This window comes from Muntiacus reevesi, chromosome 6 (genome assembly GCF_963930625.1).
Source record: "Muntiacus reevesi chromosome 6, mMunRee1.1, whole genome shotgun sequence".
NCBI lineage: Eukaryota > Metazoa > Chordata > Mammalia > Artiodactyla > Cervidae > Muntiacus > Muntiacus reevesi.
In genome coordinates this window covers 7,969,455-7,995,573 of record NC_089254.1, presented here as the reverse complement: position 1 = coordinate 7,995,573, position 26,119 = coordinate 7,969,455, and the positions used below count along the sequence as shown (strand labels likewise).

The following is a 26,119-nucleotide window of genomic DNA, read 5'->3' as shown; positions in this document are numbered from 1 at the left end:
CCAACTGAGCCACCAGGAAAACCACCCTAAATGGTGAAGACACCACTGTAATTCTTGATTCTTAGCAGTAAATCTGTTTCCTTTCGGTAGGATCTGTCTTTCAAATCATGTTCAGAAATTCTGCAAAAACAAATATTATTGTTCTTCTATTTTCATTAAATATTCTGGGCATTGAAAATATGTTTAATCTTGAAGTTCACATCCTTCACATCTAAAAGAAGCATATTTCAATTTTTATTATTTTAATAACTCCATCCTATTTTCTCCAATTATTCAGATGGCCCATCCCCTAACTGGATTCTAAATTTTTTAAATACTTTGTCTCGTGTTTCAGATTTCTATTTTATGCTCTACTTTGTGCATAAGCATAAGTTGGTACAATTCTCCAACTTTTTCTTCCATCCATTCTTACAACTGTTGTTTTTTATTTTATTAGTAATACCTTCATTTTATTTTAGAAAGTACAAAGACGAAAAGTGGAAAAGTAGACTTTGCTTAACTTAAATAGTGAAAATAGAAACCTTAAGGGGAATATAAAACACAAAAGCAAATTTCAAAGTTTACCTACAGTAATGATGTAAACTGCATCCTAAGTAATCCTATTTCTCATTTAAAAATTGGTGTTGTTTTTAATTTCTGTCATCATATTGTTAATTTCCAAAGCTACCTCATGTTCACTGATTTATCCTTTTTAAAATAATGGGAGATAGTGAAGGGCGGGGAGGCCTAGTGTGCTGCAGTCCATGGGGTTGCAAAGAGTCAGACATGACTTAGCGACTGAACAACAGCAAAAGTAACGCAGCACTGTGCTTTATAGGTGTACTATTCTCTTTTGCCTCTTAGATATCATTATTGATAATTGTTTTGGTGCTTCTTTCTCTGTCTAATCAAAACAAACCAACCTTGCTTCCTCTGAGTTACTTATTTGTCAAGTGGGGACTTCACTGTAGAGTTACCTAGATCCTGTGGGTCTATTCTCTTGGACTGACCAGATGCCCCACAAAAGATGCTTTCTGTCTTCAGGCCTGGGTCTGGTACCTGTTTTATGAAGCACCCACATCCCCTCCTACCTGCCAGCCCCTGCTGTTCCCTCGGACGCCCCACCATGACCGGGCAGAGTGACCGCTGGGAGGCAGGCAGGCCGGGGGGCCGGGGGAGCCCCAGGCCTCCCCAGCAGCAGCCCTCCAGGCTGGGGCAAACGCGCACAGGGCCACAAGCAGAGCAGGGTGATGCTGGCGGCCGTGGGAGGCACCAGGCCTCTCAGCCCCGGCCTGAGCAAACACCCACCATTTCCTACTTAAGAGAAAGTCGCTCAGTCGTGTCTGACTCTTTGCAACCCCATGGACTATATACAGTCCACTGATTCTCCAGGCCAGAATACTGGAGTGGGGAGCCTTTCCTTCTCCAAGGGATCTTCCCAACCCCCAGGTCTCCTGCATTGCAAGCGGATGCTTTACCAGCAGAGCCACAAGGGAAGCCCATTTCCTACTTAAAGTGCTTTTAAAATTTTGATTCTGGGAAAAGAAAAGAGACTGTATAAGTATATACATGTGTGTGCCTGTCTGGCTCAGATGCTCCAGTCATGGTCATTTCTTTGTGACCCCATGGACTGTAGTCTGCCAGGCTTCCCTGTCCATGGGATTTTCCAGGCAAAAATACTAGAGCAGGTTGCCATTTCCTACACCAGGGAATCTTCCCAACTCAGGGATCGAATCCACATCTCCTGCATTGGCAGGCGGACTCTTTACCGCTGAGCCATCAGGGAAGCCCATGTATACACACATATATACATACACATATATACATATATGTATTTTTTTTAATTTCACAGATGACTATTCTATGGAGCCCAGTTTGAAGACCTCTTCAATGCCAATTGAAATTTCTTGCACCCTTAAGTATTCCAAGAGCTGCGACAATCAAGAACATTTTGGCAAATCCTCAAAGAAGCCTAGACCTCAACAGCTATGGGGAAAGGGATACTCACATATCAATACCTATTACTGCTTCTCATATTTGGAAGGATATACATACTACATATAATGATGTATATAAACATATACTAAGTATATGATGACTCATCATAGGGTGAAAGAAAACTTGCAAAACAGGTAAGAGTTATTGAAACACAATTTCAAGGAGTGCAGCCTAGTAACTGAAAATCAGTAACCTAGAAGCTCAATCTCCCCATGACTATCAAGAAATTAAGGAAAAATAAAATGTAATGGAAAAAGCAGAACTTACTACAAAGGCTACAGAAATCACCAGTGATGCTGGCCTGAGGACACTGAACCCAAAAATGCTCTGTGGGAAGAGCTTTCTTTCTTTGCTTCACAAATAAAGTTGTCTACCAATACCTTCCCATAACTAATGAGCCACAAAATTAAAAGACGCTTGCTCCTTGGAAGGAAAGCTATAACAAACCTAGAGAGTGTATTCAAAAGCAGAGATATCACTTTGCCAACAAAAGCCCATGTAGTCAAAGCTATAGTTTTTGCAGTAGTCTTATACAGATGTGAGAGCTGGACCATAAAGAGGACTGAGCCAAAAAACTGATGCTTTCGAACTGTGGTGCTGGAGAAGACTCTTGAGAGTCCCTTGGACTGCAAGGAGATCAAACCAGTCAATCCTAAAGGAAATCAGTCCTGAATATTCATTGGAAAGACATGCTGAAGCAGAAGCTCCAGTACTTTGGCAACCTGATTCGAAGAGCTGACTAGTGGAAAAGACCCTGATGCTGGGAAAGATTGAGGGCAAGAAAAGGGGGCAATAGAGGATGAGATGGTGGGATGGCATCATCGACTCAGTGGACATGAGTTTGAGCAAACTCCGGGAGATAGTGAAGGACAAGGAAGCCTGGCACGCTTTGGTCCGTGGGGTCACAAAGAGTCAGACATGACTAAGTGACTAAACAACAACGAAGTGTTGGTGAGAAGACCAAACAAGGATAATGGAAATCCAGTGATGCCCTTGTTCTTTGCAAAGGCTGAGTCAGCTCTTTAATCTCAATCCTGTCACTGAATTTAAAATCAGGAGGTCAAAGTTAGCTGAGAGGTCAAAATCAGCCTCTGATTTCCACTGATTTTAGTAGGTCCTGGGCTTTCACTAGCTGGGTTCTCTGCAGATTACCTGGGCTGAAGTGGAAAATAGGAGTAAGGAGGTTACCATACTGTTGATTTTTAACCCAATCAACCCTAACAAGAGAACATTAAATATAGTGATGAGACGACTTGAGATGTTTTGATGTTAAAAAAATTGCAGTCATTAAACATTAATATTGTAATTAATAATACTATTAATTAGTATGAAACAAGATTAATTAAAAAAAAAATCTCTTAGCCTGTTAAAATTTCTTGCCCAATCCAACCACTAAAAATCTATCTATGTCAATGGATACAGATGTTTAAGAAAAGTGAATAGTCAAAAAACTTAATCTAAATAAAAATTTAATAAAACAAAAAATCATAACAATGAAAAAGGACATATATGAAAAAAGTAAACAAATACTCCAAGTACCATGATTCTAGTATTTATTTTAAAAAGAATGTCTTGCCAGAGTTCCTACAATTTCCTACATTTTAAAATTGTACAACAAAAGTGATCACCTTAAAAAGCCCCATCATTAATGTTACAAATATTCTAAATCGCCTTCAATTTATTAAGAAAAGAACAATGCAATAGAAAACTGAACAATACATAAGAACAGGCAAATTGTAATGGCAGAATTACAAGTGGTCAAGAAACATGAAAAGATGCCCAATGTCACTAGCAGTCAAGAAAATGCCAATGTAAAAACATTTCATTTTTACTCATCAGAATGGCAAAAGTTTTAATGACTGCTAGTCAGTCCTAGGGAATGTAGAGAACAAATCCTTTCGTCATTTACTACCATGCGGGCAAATGTTTCAATTAAATTCATTACAACTGACATCACATCTCTAATTAATAAAGAAAACCCATTAACTGGATATCAAAAAAATAAACTATATACAATAAAGTATTATTTTTATAAAGCAAAAAGAAATGAACACATGTAACACTATATGAGAAATCTACCTCTACTAGCAAAGGGAAAATACAACAGAAAAACCATCCCACATTCTAAGAAAGGTGCAGACAGTGAATGGGGTGAAAAGGAGACAAATAATGATTCTTCAAATGCACTTATATCATTCAGTGGGTCCTCAGGATCCTGAAATGTAGCCATTTCAAAACTAAAATCTAAGCACATCATTAAGCCTACTGATAAACTTTAGTATCTTCTAACTCCCTAACACAGGCCAAGAAAAGAATCTCCTCTTTTAAGTTTGAAATACAGGGAAAACTTTACAAACTGGTTGCTAGATCAAAACTTAGAAAAGCTTAATCCTTTTTACACATAGTAATCCAATTTCTGGTAAAAGAAATAAAAGAAAACTAAAGGAAAAATTATTTTTATCTGTTTATACAAACAAATGAAAAAACTCATGTTACCGTGAACTCATCATAACACTGTTTTGGATCATAATAATACATTATCTTGAAACCAATTGGTACTTCAGTATGGAGCTCAAAGCTAGAGCAACTGGAGATTCCTCTCTACTGAAAACACAGTTTTGACAGGATCCCACCAGATCCCTCTCATAACTGGCAAATGTTTCTCCATGAAGGAAAAACAGGATGCAGTTTTAATAATAATACTCCAGTGAAAATATTTAATGCCAAAGCATGGCTTTCAATGTCAAAGCAATGACTATGGTGCACTTCAGAATCACTTTGCTTTACACAATTAAAAAAAAATTATAGGAGAGGGATTAGATTTTGGTTCAAAAAATGCACATGAAGCATGCTAAGCCTTGACTTAAAAGATCTTTTCCTACCTTCACATTATCTGGATGCAGCCCCCCAGGGTGCTTGTCCATGTACTGACATAGATCAGTATGCTAGAAGAAAGAAAGGAAGACGTATTAACATCCCTCTGGCTATAATACGATGAATCAATATTTTTCTATTTCAAAGTCACTACTACTTTCTGAACTAAGCAAATACAAGTGGGTGGATTTTTTAGCGCATGCAGTTCCACCCTCCATTTTAACCACAGTTGAGTCATTGCTCCAGATTCCATCTTATGTTAAACATATCTGTGCATTAGAAAGAATTTATGTCTACAATTTGTTACTTTGTTAACTGCCTAATTCTCACATTGAATATGTATCTCTTAAGTGGAATAAGAAGAAACCTTACCTAAAATATATCTTAACTTCAACTAAAAGCATATCCACATACAGTTAACCAATCCAAATACAATTTCAACTGCCTTGCATTTTTCAAGTGGAAACGAAGGTGATGGTTATTTATTTTGTGTGACATGTAAATATTACAAACAGGTCTTCCTAAGGAAATTAATCATTGGATGTATTTACATTTTTCATAACTATATTCATTAAAAGATAATTTTCAGATTCTCAGCACTCTTGAATATATTTGAAAAAATATTTATTTTATAAAACTTTATGATGATTTACTTTCTAAATCAATGCAAATACTTCCAAAGTTATAAATTAAGACAAACACATCCAGATTTATTTTAAAAAGAAATATCCCAAGATAGCAACTTATACTGTAATTCTTCCAAATATCCCAAGTTGAATTTGCACACAATTGTATATTTCTTTTTAATGCTTTTTCTGTTTATATTATGAGCTACATAAAATTTCTAAAGAAACATGTAGAGTTGCTATACAAATTTTCCTAATCTTATTTATTGGCGGTAACAATTTTATGATTTAATCACTCCGTAAAAACCAGTGACCATGATTATTTATGCCCCATTATCAGGCTTCAATTGTTGAGGAATTATAAGCTTTTGACACATTCAAGAACCTGTACATGGTTGTAGCCATGATGATAACAGTTTAGATTCCTTTACTGAGTTTTTATTGCATGCCAGCTGGTAATGGCTGAGAATACAGAGCAGAATTTAGCATTCATTCATTGTTCATCATGTACTTCTCAACTCATTATCTTGCAGGCACTACACTAGCCATTTCATTGCTGTTGTTCAGTTGTTAAACCGTATCCCACTCTTCACTCCCCCATGGACTACAGCATGCCAGGCCTCCCTGTCCTTCACTATCTTCCGGAGTTTCCTCAGACTCATGTCCCTTGAGTCAGTGATGCCATCTAACCATGTCATCCTCTGCCGCTCTCTTCTCCTTCTGCCTTCAGCCTTTCCCAGAATCTGGGTCTTCTCCAATGAGCCGGCTCTTCGCATCAGGCAGCCAAAGAAAGCACTGGAGTTTAGTGACACTAGTCAGCAAGGACGCAGAATTCCAGGAAACAGATGTGGGTGGGGAAAACCAGGGCCTGTGTGATTACAGGACAGTACGCTGCACACTAAGAATACTAGCGGGCAGTGTCTGAGGACACGGAGCGGGGGCTTAATGTCCGCTAAAGATAGGTCGCAGCAAGCGACACTTTCAAACGAGATCTGAACAGAGAATGAAGAGGTGAGCTGGGGGAGAACAAGGGACCGAACCTGGGACAGAAGAAAGGCGCTGGATGTATTCTAAGACCACACTGCCTTTCTCTTTTCCACACACTGAGGACAGAAACTGTGTACTTTTTAAAACTTTTTATTTTGTACTGGGGCATAGCCAATTAACAATGCTGCAACAGAACATATAAAATGGCACATGAGAAAGCATTTTTTAATATATAACATGATACACAACTATAATGCGCTCACACATAATAAACTGGTAAATAGCACATCCAATCATAACAATAATTAAAACATATGCTAAAATTTCTTTTAAAAATGTAAATTTTCAGTTTACAAAATAAAATCAAACTCACACTCTTTCCAAGATAAAGCTAAATATAAGAAACAACAAAAAATTAACAGAAAACCTGAAAGTAAAGGAATACATCATATTATATATTATACATTGATGTTCTTTATATTTTATGATATTTATACTGACAAATACCAATAAAAAGCAAAGAGCAACTTATCAATGTAAATGCTAAACATAATAGAATTCAAAGAAAATGGATTAAATATTCATTCACCTGGCAACATGGCATTATCACTATAAAGCAAATATTGATCAAAATAAAAGCAGCTCAAATTTTCACAAAATCTTGAAGGTTATTTCTTTAAAAAAGAAATCAACCAATGTAATTAACAAAAATTTTAAAAATAAAAGGTTACATAAAGCATATGAGTAACACAGCTGAAAAGCATGTTTAATTTTATGCCCAATAAACTTATGCTACATACGCTTAAAGAAGTGAAATGATGTTAGGGACAAAGCTTCCATTGTACTTTCTACTTGACATATATGCTTTAAATGCAAATTGTGCATAAGTAAGTGACAGAGTCTCTGATTTCAGAGAATTCACGTTCTGTGTATTTTTATATACCTGTGAAATTACTGTAACTTTTTCCAAAGAATAAAGTATTCAAGCATTTTGTTTGAAACCAACCAAACAAACAAAATCCCCACTTAGCTATGAGGATGGAAATTTATCAGGAATGGTGGGGAAAGTTCCTGACTCTCATGTATACCTTATATCCTTCTGTGTACATAGGCATGCCCAGCATGAATAACAAGGCGGCTTCTCCAGAAAGGAGATCTTGGGAAACTTCAAAAAGATTTTTCCCAAACCTTTAAAAATGTTAAATTTGTATTCCCTCAGCTATATGGCAAGAACATGTATGTATGCACACACATGGCTGTCACTAGCTATGTGGTCTTAGGTGGGTTCTATAACCTCTGGGTATCCGTGTCTTCATCTGTGTTATGGGGATACACCTACTGCATATGGATATTGTGAAAATTACTATGTAAATATCCATTATGGTTTTACTACACTGCCCAGCACAGGGTAGATGCTACAGGTGATGATGAGGATAATGATGGTGATTTTCTGTAGTGTGTTTAGAGTATGCAGAGATATTTTGGAGGATTACAATGCCAAATACCTTTTGAGAACTGGAACTCTTAGGCGAAACATTTGATTCTTATTATATGTGTTCTTCCTGTCTGTATGTCCAGACATTCTCATTCATACTCCACAGCTCTCCATGCACAACCTCTGAGACTACTTCTAGCAAATACATCATTAATCTCAGATTGCTTGGGGTGATCAGGGGCAAGAATCTGGAGAACCTCAAATGGAGGAAAAGACAAAAGGTGGTATAAGGTCTTATTTTGAATCCTGGCAAACTTCTGTTTTACCTTAATTAAAAACTTTCTTTTCCCCCCTCTCTCTTTTTAATATACAATACTATGCCTGGAACTACATTAGATGTGCCTAAATTACAAATTTCATTACATCTCTTCAGTTTAACTTCTCCCCTTAGTTCAACTCACTGGATTATGTGACCCTTGTGACTTTTCCTGGTCCAGAAGTAACAGAAGTAAATTTAACAATCACACTGGGAGGTAATTCTCTGTTATTACACTTTTTAAAGCCATCCTACACACACAAGTTCTGAACAGAAGGCCCCTATGGCCCATGACCAACAGATCACCATCCACTGATGAGACATGCGTAATCTCAGATCCATCTGGCTTGACCTCTGGCCATTTCCTGTTCTAAAAAGAAAAGCAGTATCTTTAGACGAGGTGCCTGGTAACTATAGACCAAGCCCAGTCACTCTTCCCCCTCCAATCTCTATCTTGGCTCGTGGCTAGCATCTCTCCTGGCCTGCACTACATTATGCTTCACTTCATCTTCCTGCATCTCCCTCTTATTCACTCTACAACTGTTCTTCTGGGCAATGCTTTTAGAAGGACTTGTGTCTGACAGGTTTACACCTGAATGCCTAAGAATACTTCATCAGTCTTCCCTCTAGAGTGTGTGGTTTTAAACGAAGCTATCAAGTGTGGCTAGATTTGTACACCAAGCAGAAGAGTGAGAGCAGAAAGAAGCTGGAAGGTTCAATCCCCACACTTGCATACAATTCTTTCAAAATCAGGTTCCTCTTTCCTCATTGCTGATTACCCATCAAGTAGCATTTATTCAAGGTTCCCATGTGGTGCTAATGGTAGAGATCCCGCCTGCCAATGCGGGGGACAAAAGATGTGCAGGTTTGATCCCTGGGCTGAGAAGATCCCCTGGAAGAGGAAATGGCAACACACTCCAGGATTCTTGCCTGGAGAACTCCATGGACAGAGGAGCCTGGTGGGCTGCAGTCCACGGGGGTCACAAAAGAATCGGACATGACGGAAGTGACTTGGCACGCATGTACACGGCATTTAGTATAAAGTTTACAAAGGTGCAGGAGTATTTCAAGGCGAAGGAATTTGAAGAACATATCTGAAACCATAATCCCCTGAACATAAACGTTTTCTGTAAAAGAACCACATTTACAGTTTGGGTTTCTCCATGTTGACTTTATTACACTGTGGCAGGATCAGTTTAGAAAGCAGAAGACGGATATTTCTTTGTGTAAAAAGCAGCATGGAGAAAGACCATAAAATATTGAAGAAAAGACGTTTTCCTCATAAGCACTTTCACACAGCAGACTCTCACTTAATTTCAATCATATGTAGAGAGAACTACATGACCAAAAAGAACACAACCATGAAACTTAAAGAGAAAGTCATGAAAGGAGGCTACAAAGATAAACTATAAATATGATGACAATTTTAAACAGGCCTGAGTGGAGAACATCCCTTCAAAAGATTACCAGGAAAAAAAAAATCCAGCCAAAGAAAAAGATGAGAAAGAAGCTGGACTACGACATCCACCTTTTCATGTTTTCCGATCTCCATCTCCTATTGGTGTTGTTCCCTTGCTCAATCATGTCTGACTCTTTGTGACCCCATGGACTGCAGCATGCCAGGCTTCCCTGTCCATCACCAACTCCTGGAGCATGCTCACACTCAAGTCCATCAAGTGGGTGATGCCATCCAACCATCTCATCCTCTGTTGTCCCCTTCTCCTCCTGTCTTCAATCTTTCCCAGCATTAGGATCTTATCTAGTGAGTCAGCTCTTTGCATCAGGTGGCCAAACTACTGGAGCTTCAGCTTCAGCATCAGTCCTTCAAATGAACATTCAGGACTGATTTTCTTTAGGATGGACTGGTTGGATCTCCTTGCAGTCCAAAGGACTCCCAAGAGTCTTCTCCAACACCACAGTTCAAAGGCATCAATTCTTTGGCACTCAGCTTTCTTTATGGTCCAACTCTCATATCCATACATGACTAATGGAAAAACCACAGCTTTGACTAGACAGCCCTTTGTTGGCAAAGTGATTGTCTCTGCTTTTTAATATGCTGTCTAGGTTGGTCATAGCTTTTCTTCCAAGGAGTAACTGTCTTTTAATTTCATGGCTGCAATCACCATCTGCAATGATTTTGGAGCCCAGAAAAATAAAGTCAGTCACCGTGTCCACTATTTCCCCACCTATTTGCCATGAAGTGATGGGACCAGATGTCATGATCTTTGTTTTTTGAATGTTGAGTTTTAAGCCAGCCTTTTCATTCTCCTCTTTCACCTTCGTCAAGAGGCTCTTTAGTTTCTCTTCACTTTCTGCCGTAAGGGTGGTGTCATCTGCATATTTGAAGTCATTGATATTTCTCCTGGCAATCTTGATTCCAGTTTGTGCTTCATCCAGCCCAGCATTTCACATAATGGACTCAGTATATAAGTTAAATAAGCAGGGTGACAATATACAGCTTTGATGTAATATTTTCCCAATTTTGAACCAGTCTGTTGTTCCATGTCCTGTTCTAACTGTTGCTTCTTGACCTGAATACAGATTTCACAGGAGGCAGGTAAGGTGGTCTGGTATTCCCACCTCTTTAATAAATTTTCCACAGTTTGTTGTGATCCACACAAAGACTTTAGCGAAGTCAATGAAGCAGAAGTAGATGTTTTTCCTGGAATTCTCCATTCCTTATGCCTTTTAAAACTGACTTTGGGTGAGGGAAAAGAAGTAATATGCTTTCACTGAAAACCACTGGTAAAAAGGCTCTCAGAACACCCGAGAGTCAGACAAGCTATTGGACATGAAAGCTGACCAGGGCGGAAACAAGTATAAGTCAATTATGAAGTAGGCGTCATGATTTCGTATGTGTTTGAAAGTGAAAATGCTAGTTCACTCAGTTGTGTCCAACTCTGTGACCCCAGGGACAGCAGCCCACCAGGCTCCTCCGTCCATGGGATTCTCCAGGCAAGAATACTGGAGTGGGTTGCCATTTCCTTCTCCAGGGGATATTCTCGACACAGGGAATAAACCCACGTCTCCTGCATTGCAGGCAGATTCTTTACCATCTATCTGAGCTACCAGGGAAGCTGTTAGCATGGGTTTATGTTCTTTGTAATCAATGTATTATCTATGAAATGAGGTTTTCCAACTACTGTTCCTTGAAAAGATCAAAATCCTTATTCAAGAGATGCCAAGTTCCTCAGAGAAATTATGCTTTTATATCAGCAATGAATTTCAGACTGACCTTTTCTCATTAAGCAGGAATCTCAACAGAACACCTTCCCCAACACATACATTTTCCCCCCACCCTCTTATGTTAAGCACGGTTTCCACAATATTTGTCAGCTAATTTTTGATGTTTTTCAGAAGCACTGCCAAAATGTGATATTGAAAGTAGCACAGCCCTATTTTTAGCATCTAGGCTAAAAATAAGGAAGTCTTTCCACGGGGATAACCAGCAGAAATCCTCATTTTGAAGTTCTGTTACACACACCCTCCATAGTCTTGACTTCTTTTCATGTTAGTTTTCCATCTTGACCGCAAGACAGAAGTCAGTATATTCAGGATCTGTGTAATTTTTATAGCATTAAAAAAAAAAAAAAAACTGCTTCACAATAGTAGGAATACTGGAAAGATTCCAGAGGTAATAAAAATAACTCTGAATTTCTTTCTTCTTGAGGAATAGGCTTATTTTGCATTTAAATACAACAGTTCATTCATGTTAAGGTATGGCAGATTCATACTGATGTATGGCCAAAACCAACACAATATTGTAAAGTAATTATCCTCCCATTAAAAATAAATTAATTTAAAAAATAAACATCACACCTCAGCTATACTTTTATTTGGAAATCAATGAATACTTGTTTAAAAAGAAAACAAAACATTAAGTGAAAACCTGAATTAAAAAAAAAAGAAAAAGATGGGGGGCAACTTCCCTGGTGGTCCAGCGTCTAAGACTCTGTGCTTCCAACGTAGGGGACCTGGGTTTGATCCTTGGTCAGGGAACTAGATCCCACATGCCACAAGCGCGATTCTGCGTGCCAAAACTAAGACTCAGCACAACCCAATAAATAAACTAAAAAAAAAAAAAAAAAAAAAAAAACCCACATGCGATATGTTAAGAACTAGTTGATAACATGTACCACTTGGAAACATAGAGCCAAGGCACAGTAATATAGAGCCCACAAAAATATCGAGCCCTCCTTTTCCAGACTGACTCTTATTGTTTAAGGAGCTCCTTGCTCCTCATCCCAGTTTGATTACACCCTAATCTCTTCCTTATAATGGATAAGTGATCTACTATTAAAAAAAAAAAAACAGCTTTGAATATTACTCTGATTGGTGACAGAGCATACTAAGAAATTTGCAAGTATCTAAAGCACAAGAGCATTCCAGAGCAATTCCCTCCACTCTTCAGTGGTACCACAAAGCATCCCCAAATGAATGGCAACAGTGCTAACTGTTCACGTACCCAAGGCAGCAGGTGTGACAGAGGCTGGCTTGTGATACTTACTCTTCTCTTGGCCAGTGTCACCTTTATTACCGTCTGGGATACACCACATGCATTTTAACTAAAACCACACCTCTCAGACAGTAACACATTTGGGAGATCTCACTGTCGTTTTAGTTTTTAATTTATCAATGTTTCACCTGTAGCTCATTAAAGTCAAGTGATTCTCTGGGGCATGGCTGCTGCTAGAGGCAATTGAAGAAAACTTCTAGAAGTTGAGCCCTCCTTTCTTCTACAGCAATCAATGCTATTTTCCTCTGGCTATAACCTCTGTTTTAATCAGCCTACATCAAATTACTGAGCAGCTAGTTTATAACTGCTCTTATGTGAAGTCCACAGGTTTAAATTGACTTTGAAATTGCATTTCCCCCCATTCAGCTTTGTAGTATTCATCTATTTATTCCCAAATTATAATAAATAAGATTTTAATGTGGGTTCAAACATGTGAGCACTATTCGTTAGTGAGAAAAAATGAAAAGAAATATTAATCAACTTTCCGTTTAAACAAAATCATAGCCATTCAAGGTGCCTTATAGAGAAGGTCTGTATTCACTCTATACCAAAGGGCCCCATTTTTAAAACAGTGGTCAAAAAATAAAAGTTTGTAAGTATTCCATTATACGTTATTTAGGTATTCTGCAAATGAACTGAAATCCCTTATCTTTAATGACAAAAACAAGACATTCATGAACAGCTACAAGAGTACTATCTCTTCCCTCTGAAGTACTAATAGAAATTCTAATTACTGTGTCTCAAGTTGCATCACAGGACATGATTATGACAATAAGAGAAAAATACAGTCTTCTGATCTATCCCATCATGATACCTAAAAATATGTTCTTAAAATGGAATACTCAAATATTTCACTGTTACTGCAAAGACTTACTTTACTATTCCAAAGCCTGTTTCTGGGTTATTTTATTTTCAGCTGTTTTTATGCCACTTAGAAAATGTTTGAAATTCTACCAGTAACCCCACACCTATTTCCTAAAGAGGGCAAGGGTAGCTAGTACACACAGTAGTTAATACTATATAAAAATCCTCCATAGTCATTACCTTGTGATAATCTAAATGGGTGGGATGGGGAGGTAGGTGGGTGGAAGGTTCAGGATGGGGGAACACATATATGCCTATGGCAAATTCATGTGATGTATGGCAAAAACTATCACAGCATTCAAAGTAATTATCCTCCAATTAAACAAAGAAATTTTTTAAAATACAAAAAAAATACTATATAAAAATTTCCTATAGTAATCACTCTGTCTCAGCTTAGCCCTAATTAAATTAGTTGCTTCTTTTTTTAATCATATAATGTATTGTTCTCCTTTTTGGACATAACCTATATGTGACTTAGAGATCCCCTTATTCTGCCTAATTGGTTTCAGCTGTCATTTCTGAATTCAAAATACATGGGCAGCCTGGGGCTGGTGACTGGAGCAGGAAGCATTTCTAACCATGTAAAACCAGCAACCTGAAAGATCTTTTCCATTAAAACAAAAAACATACTATTTGGCTTCTGGCAATGACATTATGGGTAGAAAGGCTGTATATCTTTACCCAGGCAGTAAGATTGTTGGGAGTCATTTTTCTCCGATAAAAAGAATGCAGACTTTTATTTTCCAATAGTTCAAATGTCTGAAGTAGTTTCAATATTATAGGGGCTAATTCATAAAACAAGCATATATCTATGTCCGTATCACTGCATAACACCTCTAGGAGGTATAAATGATAATTCTTTCTTAAATAAATTCAAAGTATAGATTTGGGACATTTCAAAAAATTGGACAAAATCTTCTAGAAGAAGAACATTGGGGTTCTACAGAACTAAATGCTATTGCTGCATTACAAGACTGTATAAAATCTGCTCTCTTCAAAGAGTGAAGGAAAAGGCTACTCTGGTTTATATGCCCTCTGGCACACCATTCACAAGCCTAAACCATTTAATAAATTTTAACAGAGTCAAACAGCCACTTTAAAAAGATTTTCATGCTATTTTGAAGCCAAGTTTTAAGGGGGAAAAAGCCAACGGGTATGAAGAATGGAATGCTCTGATCATCCAAAACCCTCAAATATTTGAAGAGGAAAAAAAGGTTACCAAAGTGGGCCATGAAAAATTTTCTGGAGTCAAACTATAAGACAGAAAAAAAGAAAAAGGAACTGGAACAGTTCTCAGGAATAATATTAACTCTGAAAACACCCTCTGGAGCTGCCCTTCTGGAAATGAGAGATTCCGAAATTAGAGGGTAAAAGCAACATGCGAGAAAAGATTAGAGACAGAGAGTTAGAGTGGAAGAGAAAAGACAGAGGGAGAAGGGACAGAGGAATCAATGGTGGCTGTCTTGGAAAAACATTTTCTGGCTACAAAATAGAAAGCTGTTGTTTAGTGGCTCATGGCCTACTCTTTTTCGACACCATGGTCTGCAGCCCACCAGGCTCCTCTGTCCATGTAATTTCCCAGGCAAGAATACTGGAGTGGGCTGCCATTTCCTCCTCTGGGGAATCTTCCTGACTCAGGGGTCGAACTCGAGTCTCCTGCATTGGCGGACGGATTCTTTACCGCTGAGCCACAAGTGAAGCCCAGTGGGTAAGAGTGATACCCACATGAGGACGGATCATACCAGATGCTTGTTTCAGACAGTTCTATGAATTACACCGCAATGAACTTTCAGTACATGTTACTTTTTAAATTTTTATTGGATACAGTTGATTTATAACAATGTATGTTATTTTTAATATTAAAAATAGCAGTTGGGAACACATGAGGAAAATATTAAACAATTACAACTGTTTAACTCTGTCATCCTGTCTTTTGCTTTTGGCATACCAACTGACATTCAAAATATACTTTCAAACTCAAAATGGGTAAAATATTGTAAAATGTATAAAAATGGATAAACAAAAAAAAAATACCCAAAAAAATGGATAACAGTATTCACTCTTTAGGAGCTTACTGATGACTACAAGGGAAACAAAAATGATAAATCAATAATACTCTCTCCCTTATCTTAAATGAAATATTTATAGCAGTGTTCAAATCATTTGAACAACTAGTGACAATGTTAGGCAATTTTCCTCCCAAGGAAATACAGAAGCAACATTATTAAGATTTTACAATGCAAAAATACCGTAAAGTTCCTAAAGATGGTTATGGATATCTGATTATTTTTGGAGCAAGAGTTGTGAGCTACAGACTCTAAAATAGGACAAATCAAAATCTCTTGAACTGACAGTTTGAAAAATAAATTTGTACTACAAATGTAAAATTCATTTATAGTTTCAATTAAATCTGTGGCTGGTGGCAATACAAAGAATATAGAATGATTAAGCTTTCAGGCAAAGCATAGACAAAGTGACATATATGAGATGTATGTTTGTCATATATGATGAAAGAGATGTCATACTGCTATTCCTGTAGCATACCTGAAGCATAAGTACATTATAAATACACTCAGGTAAAATCTATTGTTTTCCATTAATTTAAATTATTATAATACAGCACACAAAGTGGCAAAAGTAATTTAGGTTTCCTTAAACTCTATGAGTAAAAGAATCACAACAACATTATTTCTTTTTAATGCAAGCTTTTACTTACAGGTTTTGATGCTCTGAAGCATGAAAAATTGAAGAGTAGTCAAGTAGACTGTTAAGGGTCCACAAAAAAATTGTAAAAGTTTTGCTTGAAGTAGCTCTTTTCATACCAAAGAATAAAAAGATCTCAGATCACACAGGGGGTAAAAAAAAAAAATGAATTCTTGTATTCTGCCTTTTACCAAAAGTTAAAATGAAGCAAATATTTCCAAGTATCTTTTTCTAAGGTTCCACCACCAAAATCAAGTTGCTGACCTACCTGATATTTAAAAAAAAAAAAATTACCAAAGATCAAATCATCACTGTTTTTCTTTTCTTTCTCCACTTGCTTGTTGCTCAATCCATGTAAAAAGGAAATATACTTGCCATGCATGAGTATGAACTTAAAGATACTCTGGAAAAAGAACTGCTTTTTCTTTCCTCCATCATTAGACACTTGCAAACTTGCCAAGATAGTAACTTTCCCAAGAGCTTGACATATTTGGCAGATATAGTTGATATTTTGAATATGAATTCTGAAACTTCAAGAAGCAAAGGCCAACATTATTGCTCCTCATGATATGTTTTAAACTTTAATGCCAAAATCTAGTTATATATTCAGTGAATCAGAGCTAAAGATATCTTTTCTTAACTTAGTGCAATTTGCCATAAAAAGATTACTGAAAAAAAATTTCAAGAGAAAGAATAAAATCTCACCAAGTCTGTCTGGGATGAATTCAGGTAGTGTTGTGCTGATGCTGTGGTTGAAAATACCACTTGAAAATCAGTCTTTCTGCGATTAGGGTATGTAAAACAGAGAGCTAGTGGGAATGTGATGTATGACAGAGGGAGCTCAGACCTGTGCTCTGTGACAACCTGGAGGGGTGGGATGGGGAGGGAGGTGGGAGTGAGGTTCAAGAGGGAGGGGGCTTGGGACATATGTAGGTCTATGGCTGACTTATGTCGATGTATAGGCCAAAACCAACACAATATTGTAAAGCAATTATCCTCCAGTTAAAAATAAATAAATTTTTTAAGTCAATCTTAGCAAAATTTAATAGAAGCTATTAGTGCTTAAATTTTAAATCAATTAGAAAAAAATTTTTAGAAAATCATAGTGGAGAATCTGAGGCAAAAATTCCCATATTTACCTCAAAATAAATTAGTAGGCCTAGCATGTAATTACTATAATCAATATATAATCATTGTAATCATTTCTATCAAGAAAAACAGCAGAAACCCTTCTTGACATAGAAGGTGACCACATCTGTACTTGACCACTGACACTATGACACCAAAACTTGAGGTAAGTATGCTGATTTAGGGCCCTCACTGATGAAACATTGAGTTTTGTCAAAAACCAGAATCAAGTGCTTAATAAAATATTTTTTAAATCACTATTTAAATTTGCTTTATTAAGAATTTCAAATTTATCCAAAATTTAAAATGGTATCAAAGAAAAGCATGGGAATTTTATATTAACACAAAGGGTGCATGAATTTTAAAAATGTGGGCAAACTTTGGTACATAACCACACTTAGTGAGTTGGAACAACAGTAGCATTAACTTCTGTAAGCTTTTTAAAAGATTAAAAAATGGTATATGTACTATAAATTATAGTGTACACATACATATATATATATATATACACACACACATATACACATGTAAAATGCATGTGAGTGTGAATCATAAAAGAAATCTTAAAAAAACACATTGGTAGCATCAGCTTTCTCTTGGGTGACTGGATACTAAGCAATGTGGAATATGTCAGTCAGGATAGGCTAAGTTATGCTGTGATAACAAATAACTTGCTCACAAATTATTGGTCAAAGCAAGTCACAAGGTCACACCCTGGTTTAATGGAGAAAAGAGGTATAATCTTCCTGCAGGAGTTGGAATCCAAATACTAGAAAATAATAACACAATTATCTACATTAAGCAAATCATATTCATTTTTAACTGCTACTGTAGTAAGAATATAGTAAGAACAGGGCTTCCCTCATAGCTCAGTTGGTAAAGAATCTGCCTGCTGTGAGGAAACCTGGGTCTGATCCCTGGATTGGGAAGATCCCCTGGAAAAGGAAATGGCAACCCGCTACGGTATTCTCGCCTGGAGAATCCCATGGATAGAGGAGCCTGGCAGGCCACAGCCCATAGGGTCACAAGAGTCAGACACGACTTAGTGACTAAACCACCACCATAGTAAGAATAATAAATATACATACACATATATTTGCATTGAATTTTAAAAGAAACTTTTGTCAAGGATTTAACAATTTCAAAAGGACTGTCAACTTTATGCATTCAATTATTTCTAATCCAAAGTCAACTTTTCCAGAAATTCTTGTTATTCCAAGTTATTTATTTCCCCTCTAAACTCTGAAAATTCTTTAGATTTTTCTGGTATATGTCCTGATATTCTTGGATATGTAAATCTGAACCCCCAACAGAAATTCCCCTAAAAGATAAAAGATCCTCATTAAACTTTAAAATTAATCCTTATCCACTGTATACAGGACAGGGAATCCCGTTCCATGTTATGTGTCCGGCTGGATGGGAGGGGAGTTCGGGGCAGAATGGACATGTGTGTACGCACGGCTGAGCCCCTTCCCTGCTCACGTGAAACTATCACAGCGTTGCTAATTTGATATACTCCAACATAAAATAAAAAGTTAAAAATATGAAAGAGAATTCATCTTGATGACACTAGGTCATAGGTTTGGTTCTCCAGGTGGACTCTGGAGCTATAGTATACTTGTTAGGGAAAAAAATAAAGCATGTTCATTAGGTGAAAGGAATGTAAAGGAACCAGGGTTGGACAAAGGATATGAAAGTGTGATGCAGGCCAATAAAGCCTTGGCCAGCCGAGCACCAGAGCTTGCCCTGTGTCAGGCAGAAAAGGCCAGGCCTTTCCACAGGACTTCACACAGTCACAGACCCAGGATGCCTGGGGAAAGGCACGACCTCATTCAAGACACGCCCCTCCTCCCTGGTCAGATCCTCAGCTGCAGATGTGGGATGCATTCGGGTGACCATATAGCTATGCTTGCTGTAGCTAGTCAGCGCGTTCCCCTTTAGAGAGGACACGCAGCCCGTATCTCTGCGTCTGTCACACTCCATAAGGGTGTTTTAATGAAATCCTTCTACATTTATGTTACACACACACACACACACAATCACATCTGATGCACCTTTTTTATGGGGAGAAAAGAATATAACAATTTGGCAAAGATTGCAACCCCATGGACTACACAGTCCATGGAATTCTCCAGGCCAGAATACTGGAGTGGGTAGCCTTTCCCTTCTCCAGGGGACCTTCCCAAGCCAGGGATTGAACCGGGGTCTCCTGCACTGCAGGCAGATTCTTTACCAGCTGAGCTATGAGGGAAGCCCAACTGTACTACGAGACACACTAAAAGAGAAACAAGTCCCCGTCCTCGGGAAGAGGAGCCACCCATGCATCTCACACAGATGTCAGAGCAACGAACAGGAACAATCATGTTGCCCTGTTCACCCTTTACAAAATACCACTCAGTTCACTGTATTTTTATACTGGTGAAATCTGATTTTAAAAAACCAAGCAAAAAAACTAATCCTTTCTTGTCTTCTTGATTTCTAATAAATATTCTGTTATTGATCACCCCTCCCCACACCCCTTCCCCTCAGCATTGCTAATTTTCTATCTTGTTGCTAGAATTAGGTACTGTTCCTCAACACATTTCTTAAAATCCTGGCTAAAATACTCAACAATATCATCTTTCCCTGTTGCTTCTAATCCAAATAGAAAGGGAAGAGAAAGAGGAGAAAAGAGACCAGTTCAGTCTTCCAAATGTCCCCGAGGATGGCCAAAATGAAAACTAATAACTAAGATCCAAAGCTTTAAAACAAAGAGCGCATATTCAAGAAAAAACTAAAGACCCAGAAGATGGAAAATTCTTCACTTAGCAAATAGCTGCCATGACAAATTAGTTTTTTAGTTTCTGAATTATGAAATCAAAATGAGCCATGAGCATCTGTCGGGGATTTTATAGCTGAACTGCTATCTGCCAGGGAAAAAGGAGTAAATGACTCACTTGAAGCTGGAAATTAACTTAGAGCGCTAAAGTTCATATTCTCAAAAGGAAGATTCTCATAATATACACCTATCAAAAGCATAATGAATCCTCAAAATGAGCATAGAAGGCAGCCCACCAGGCTCCCCCATCCCTGGGATTCTCCAGGCAAGAACACTGCAGTGGGTTGCCATTTCCTTCTCCAATGCATGAGAGTGAAAGGTGAAAGTGAAGTCCCTCAGTCGTATCCAACTCTTAGCGACCCCACGGACTGCAGCCTACTAGGCTCCTCCGTCCATGGGATTCTCCAGGCAAGAGTACTGGAGTGGGGTGCCATTGCCTTCTCCAACCAGGGAATCTAGTAACAGTTAATTCAAAGGTCTTCATGCCCACTAGCCTCGTCACATGTGATAAACTCTGATAACTGATAAGTAGCAAAGATTTATATGCTTCACAACCAGCAATGTGAAAAAATTCCTAATTACACAGTGCTTACACAGTGACAAGCTCAAACATCTGTTCATATTTAAACTGAAGAATGGATATAATTTGAAGGTAAAGATGGCAAGCTGGACATACATACCCATTCTGTACTCTTGAATCCCTACTCAGCAAAATTTTAGGAGCTCTGAAACAGATGGCAGCAAGTTCAGCATAGCAAAACGCAAGCAAACAACAAATGGATTATTACAACGGCAGCAGGGAAAGTCTAGAAGCGACCGTATTTGTATGACAGAACAACCAAATGGCTCAGAGCTGGCACCAGGAAGGGACAATGAACAGAAGGTCTACATATAGGGTCAGAAATATGCGAGAGAAGTCAGAAATCTTTTCAGTAGATTTTAATCACTATATCTTTATCCCACTCTGCTTACATAGGCAACTGCCTCTCCGAAACCCAGAGATGGTAAAACAGTGAACTGGGAAGCCCAGCCAGTTAAGGACAGGCATACCATCTTGAAACAGGAAGATAAAGTGGATTTCTGTCCTCTATCTTGCTTTCAGAAGATTGTCAGCTAGGACTTTATCTTCTAGCCAGGGGTTTGGGAGAATCTTCACCAGAACTCTTAGAGCACTGCAGGGAAGATAGTGATATCAAAGGTTTCTCAACAAAATGGCTTAGACAATTCCTATAGTGAAATTCATGGTGAACCAGCTATCCAACACACTTGGAGCTCCCAATCAAGTTGTTACCGCGCCATTTGAAAAGGTTTTACAACCCTGAAACAAGAAAAGGATATTATAAAATGGAATATTCTGAGAACAAAAAGGTCTCTAAGAAATTAATATTGAAATTTTAAATTTCAATAAAATAGATGAAACACAAAGTTGAGTCCCTTAATGCTGAGCTAAAGGAAAAAATAACTAGAAAATAGAGAAAAGGCAAGAAAATTGGAAGAGCAATCCAGGAGGTCTGATATATACATAATAAAAGAGCTAAGAAAAAAGAAAAAGCAAAGTGAGGAACTCAAAATAATTTAAAATCCTTTCTTGGAACAGAAAGACGTTAAAAGAGCTCAACCTCATTAGTCACTAGTCACGAAGGAAATGCAAAACAAAAGGACAATGAGAAACTAGTACAGATCTCCTGCAACAGAAGGATAGACAAGAGCAAGCACTGCAGAGAGTGTGGATAAACTGGAAACCCCACACACTGCGGGTTACATTGTAAAATGGTGCATCCAATTTGGAACACAGTCTTAAGATGGTCCCTCAAAAATTTCAAGACAGGTATCAGATGACTCAGCACTCCTGCTCCTATGTATGTACTCAAAAGAATTGTAAACAGGTACTCAAATGCGTATACACAAATGCTCACAGTACTACCATTCCCAGGATCCAAAAGGTTAAAGCAAACCAAACGTATACCAACCAATGAATGGATAAGTAAATTTGATATTAATGTGTTAATCAAGATTTCAGAAATGAAAACCTGATTGAGATAAAGAAGCATTCATTTGGAGTTTGTTACGATTGCATGTGAGAAAGACAAACCCAAGAAGTCCTTGAATTGTGCTCTGTTAGAGCACAAAATGGAAAATGGAGGAAACTTACAAAGGCAGAAACTGCAAGGCCACAGTTAACGACATAAATTGTTTGTCAAGAAATATAATTTGAACTGGCAAGAAGTAAGCGTGCATGTTAAGCAAGGATGGGTTGGGGTCTGAAATGGCTGTGTAGTTACAAGGGAGGACTTTGAACCTACAAAGCTGCAGCAAAGGGATGATGTTCCAAACACAGGTGGTAGGGTCACAGAGTTTGACTTGAGTTAAGAGATAATGCCAAGCCTCAGTGTCTGAAACCAGATCCTCCATGACTGCCTGACATGGCTTCTGTGTGGCTGACCTACGATTATATCATTATCATTTCAATTTGTCATCAAGTCATACTGTGGACTATTATTCAGCCATAAAAAAGAATGAAGCACTGATACAGGCTACAGCATGAATGACCTTCAGGAACATTATATTAAGTGAAAGAAGCCTGCACAAAAAGTCACATTTTAATTATTCCATTTATATATAATGTCCAGGCAAATCCTTATAAAGATATAAACTAGATTAGTGGTAGCTAGCAGTTAGAAGGGTGGAGATTTCAGAGTAACTGCTAATGGGTATGGGACTTCTGCTAAATTTTCTAAAATTTAGCACTGATGGTTCCCAAACTCTGAGAATATACTAAAAAACACTGAATTTTACACTTATTTAAAAGAGTAAATTTTGTTATGTGAATTGTATCTTGATAAAGTTGCATCAAAAAAAAAAGGAAAGACATACACGAGTTTTCAGAATGAAAAAGTGCACCAAAAGAAAATAAAGCTATATCTTGATTAACTTTTTGATTCATCATGAAATTTCAGGACACTGGAAATAAAGAGAAATAAAGAGAAGTGTTTTAACAGAAACAATGGAAACTAGACAATAATGGAGCAATTTCATTGAAATTCTACTGAAATTATTTCTAACCAAGAAACCTATATCTAGCCAAAATGCCAATCAAATGTTAAGTGCAGAATAAAGATATTTTCGGAAATGCAATGTCTCAAAAAAAAAAAAGAAAAAATAAACAAACACTTCCCCACACTCTTTACCAGAAAGCTATCAGAAATTGAGTCTGCTCCCAAACAAAACATGGGATGGAAGAAAACGAGCTCCCACCTAATAGTGAGAGGAAGGGCACCCCAGGAAATTAGCGATGAGATACAGCAGGCAGAGACTGGGGAAGGTCTTGAAACAAAAAGTGGGTAATTATTAATTTCAGGGACACCAAACTGGTAAAGAATCTGCCTGTAAGGCAGGAGACCCTGGTTTGACTCCTGGGTTGGGAAGATCCACTGGAGAAGGGAGAAGATACCCACTCCAGTATTCTTGGGCTTCCCTGGTGGTTCAGACGGTAAAGAATCTGCCTGCAATGTGGAACACCTGGGTTTGATCACCGGGTTGGGAAGATCCCCTGGAGAAGGGAACAGCTACCCACTCTAGTATTCCGGCCTGGAGAATTCCATGGACTATATTTCATGGACTGTAGAGTCGATGGGGTCACAAAAAGTTGGACGTGACTGAGTGACTTTCACATAACATACTATAAAAAAGTAATCACAGTATAGTAGTATAAACACAGTGTACTGCATGCCTCAGCTGTAAACAATATTTATATTGACATAATATGTAAATACTGAATTTGTGATCTAATCAAAATTATAATATGCCCATATTGAGAGGATGGAAAGTTGGGACAGTGGCAGAATAGGTTCATTTGTTTGAAAGTGGGGGGAAATTTTTTTTTAATTTTAAAAATTTCCATCTTTCACTGTAGGAATCAATGGATGATGCCAAAAGGTGAAAAATTAAGAAGCAGCAATAAAAGAAAGTCTTATTAAGATATTTAGAGAAAAATTTGAAAGAATCAGTTAAAAGAGTTGAAAGTAAAAACAGCTATTTCTCATAACAAACCACAGAATGAAATAGCTATACATATACGATGAACAATGTGCATAAAAACAACCATCACAGAAACAAACATGAATGACTTAATTCTGGAGCGGTTTTAACTGCCTTTTACCAAAGCACAAAATGTACATTAAACTAAAGTGATGCTAACAAAAAAAATTTGAAATGTAAGAAATAGTAATCATATGAAAGAAAACCATTCACTATAATGGTCATTATAAAGATATGCATTTATCAAATTACTGATTCTGAAAATTGGTGAGAAGCTGCAGGCACTCCATTTTGTATGATATATAATAATTTATACTTCACTTAGAGATAGATTTGCTAATGATTTTTTTCTCCAATTACTTCATGTTCTATTCAAACATAATGTGAAGGTAAATGGAATTATAGATCATCTTCATCCTGGTCTTGGGTACTTCCATCAAACGGCAATTTCAGTACTTTAGCTAAAACATCTGTCCAATTTCTTCACCCAAGCTGATCATTATTGTCAGACTTATTGATGCATCTCTCTCCTGCCTCTACCTGCCCCATGACGTGTGCATGGGTTTTTTTCAAGATTATTACTTCCTTAACTTAGGAAACATGAAAACAACTTCTGTGAGGAAAAAAACAATTAATATGTGAAATATGTTTTTTCCTTTCTAAAGGAATTCTCTTTTTATTACTGCTATCTTCTGTATGACTTCCTTCTACCAATGAAGTCTGTTTTTTCAGTCCAGTCTTTCCACATGTCATAGATTATACCAACTTCCCCCCTACATGTCTGTAGTTTAAATGATGAAACTTGAAATGAGAGTAAGAAAAATAATTCTTAAAGAAGCCATAGTGGCATAGTGTAGTCTCATAAAAGTTGCCTGATTTAGAACCTATTTGCTGGGAAGGAATGAAGACACAGTTGCCCAGAATGGACTTGTCGACACAGCAGGGCATTAGGGGGACGGACTTGAGAAAGTAGCAGTGACATGTATACACTACCGTGGGTGAAACAGACTGCTAGTGGGAATCTGCTCTATAACACAGGGACCCGCGCCGGAGCTCTGTGACGACCTAGAGGGGTGGGGTGGGTGCGAGGGAGGCTCTAGAGGGAGGGGATATATATATATAGTTACGACTGATTCACAGTGTGGTATAGCAGAAACCCAACACAACACTGTAAAGCAATCATCTTCCAATTAAAAATGGATGGGAGCACCATCTATAGAGGAAGGTACTCATAAATTGTGTATCTTTGTAAATAAGCAGGTATTTACTATCACAATAGTTAAGCATCAGACACAGTTTCACCTTAAATCCTATAGGTTAAAATACTGAACTATCATCAAGACCTCCTAATAAATGGATGGCAACCATATGAAATAAAACTAGAACACAGAGAAGATAGGTATGAGGTAAACAGAAAAAAATAAACTAAAATCTCAGCACCCAATGTGATAAGGAACTAATGACACATTTGACTAAAGGAGACCATGAGGGCTTCCCTGGTAGCTCAGCTGGCAAAGAATCCGCCGGCAATGCAGGAGACCCTGGTTTGCTTCTTGAGTTGGAAGTTCCCCTGGAGAAGGAATAGTGTATCCACTCTAGTATTCATGGGCTTCCCTGGTGGTGCAGTTGGTAAAGAATCCACCTGCACTGCGGGAGACCTGGGTTCGATCCCTGGGTTGGAAAGATCTCCTGGAGAAGGGCATGGTAACCCACTCCAGTATTCGTGCCAGGAGAATCCCTAAGGACAGAGGAGCCTGGCGGGCTATGGTCCACAGAGTCCCAAAGAGCCGGACACGCCTGAGCGACTGGCAGTTCAGCACAGCACATAGACCATGAC

At 37.9% G+C, this 26,119-nt stretch overlaps 1 protein-coding gene across 1 annotated transcript in view; it reads right to left on the bottom strand.

The window, feature by feature from the left end:
* CDK14 (cyclin dependent kinase 14) overlaps positions 1-26,119 on the bottom strand; it is a 634,831-nt gene that overhangs the window by 339,772 nt on the left and 268,940 nt on the right. The window contains exon 7 of the mRNA XM_065939116.1: positions 4,860-4,922. Coding sequence (XP_065795188.1) covers positions 4,860-4,922 — 63 coding nt within the window. The remainder of the gene's footprint in view (positions 1-4,859; positions 4,923-26,119) is intronic.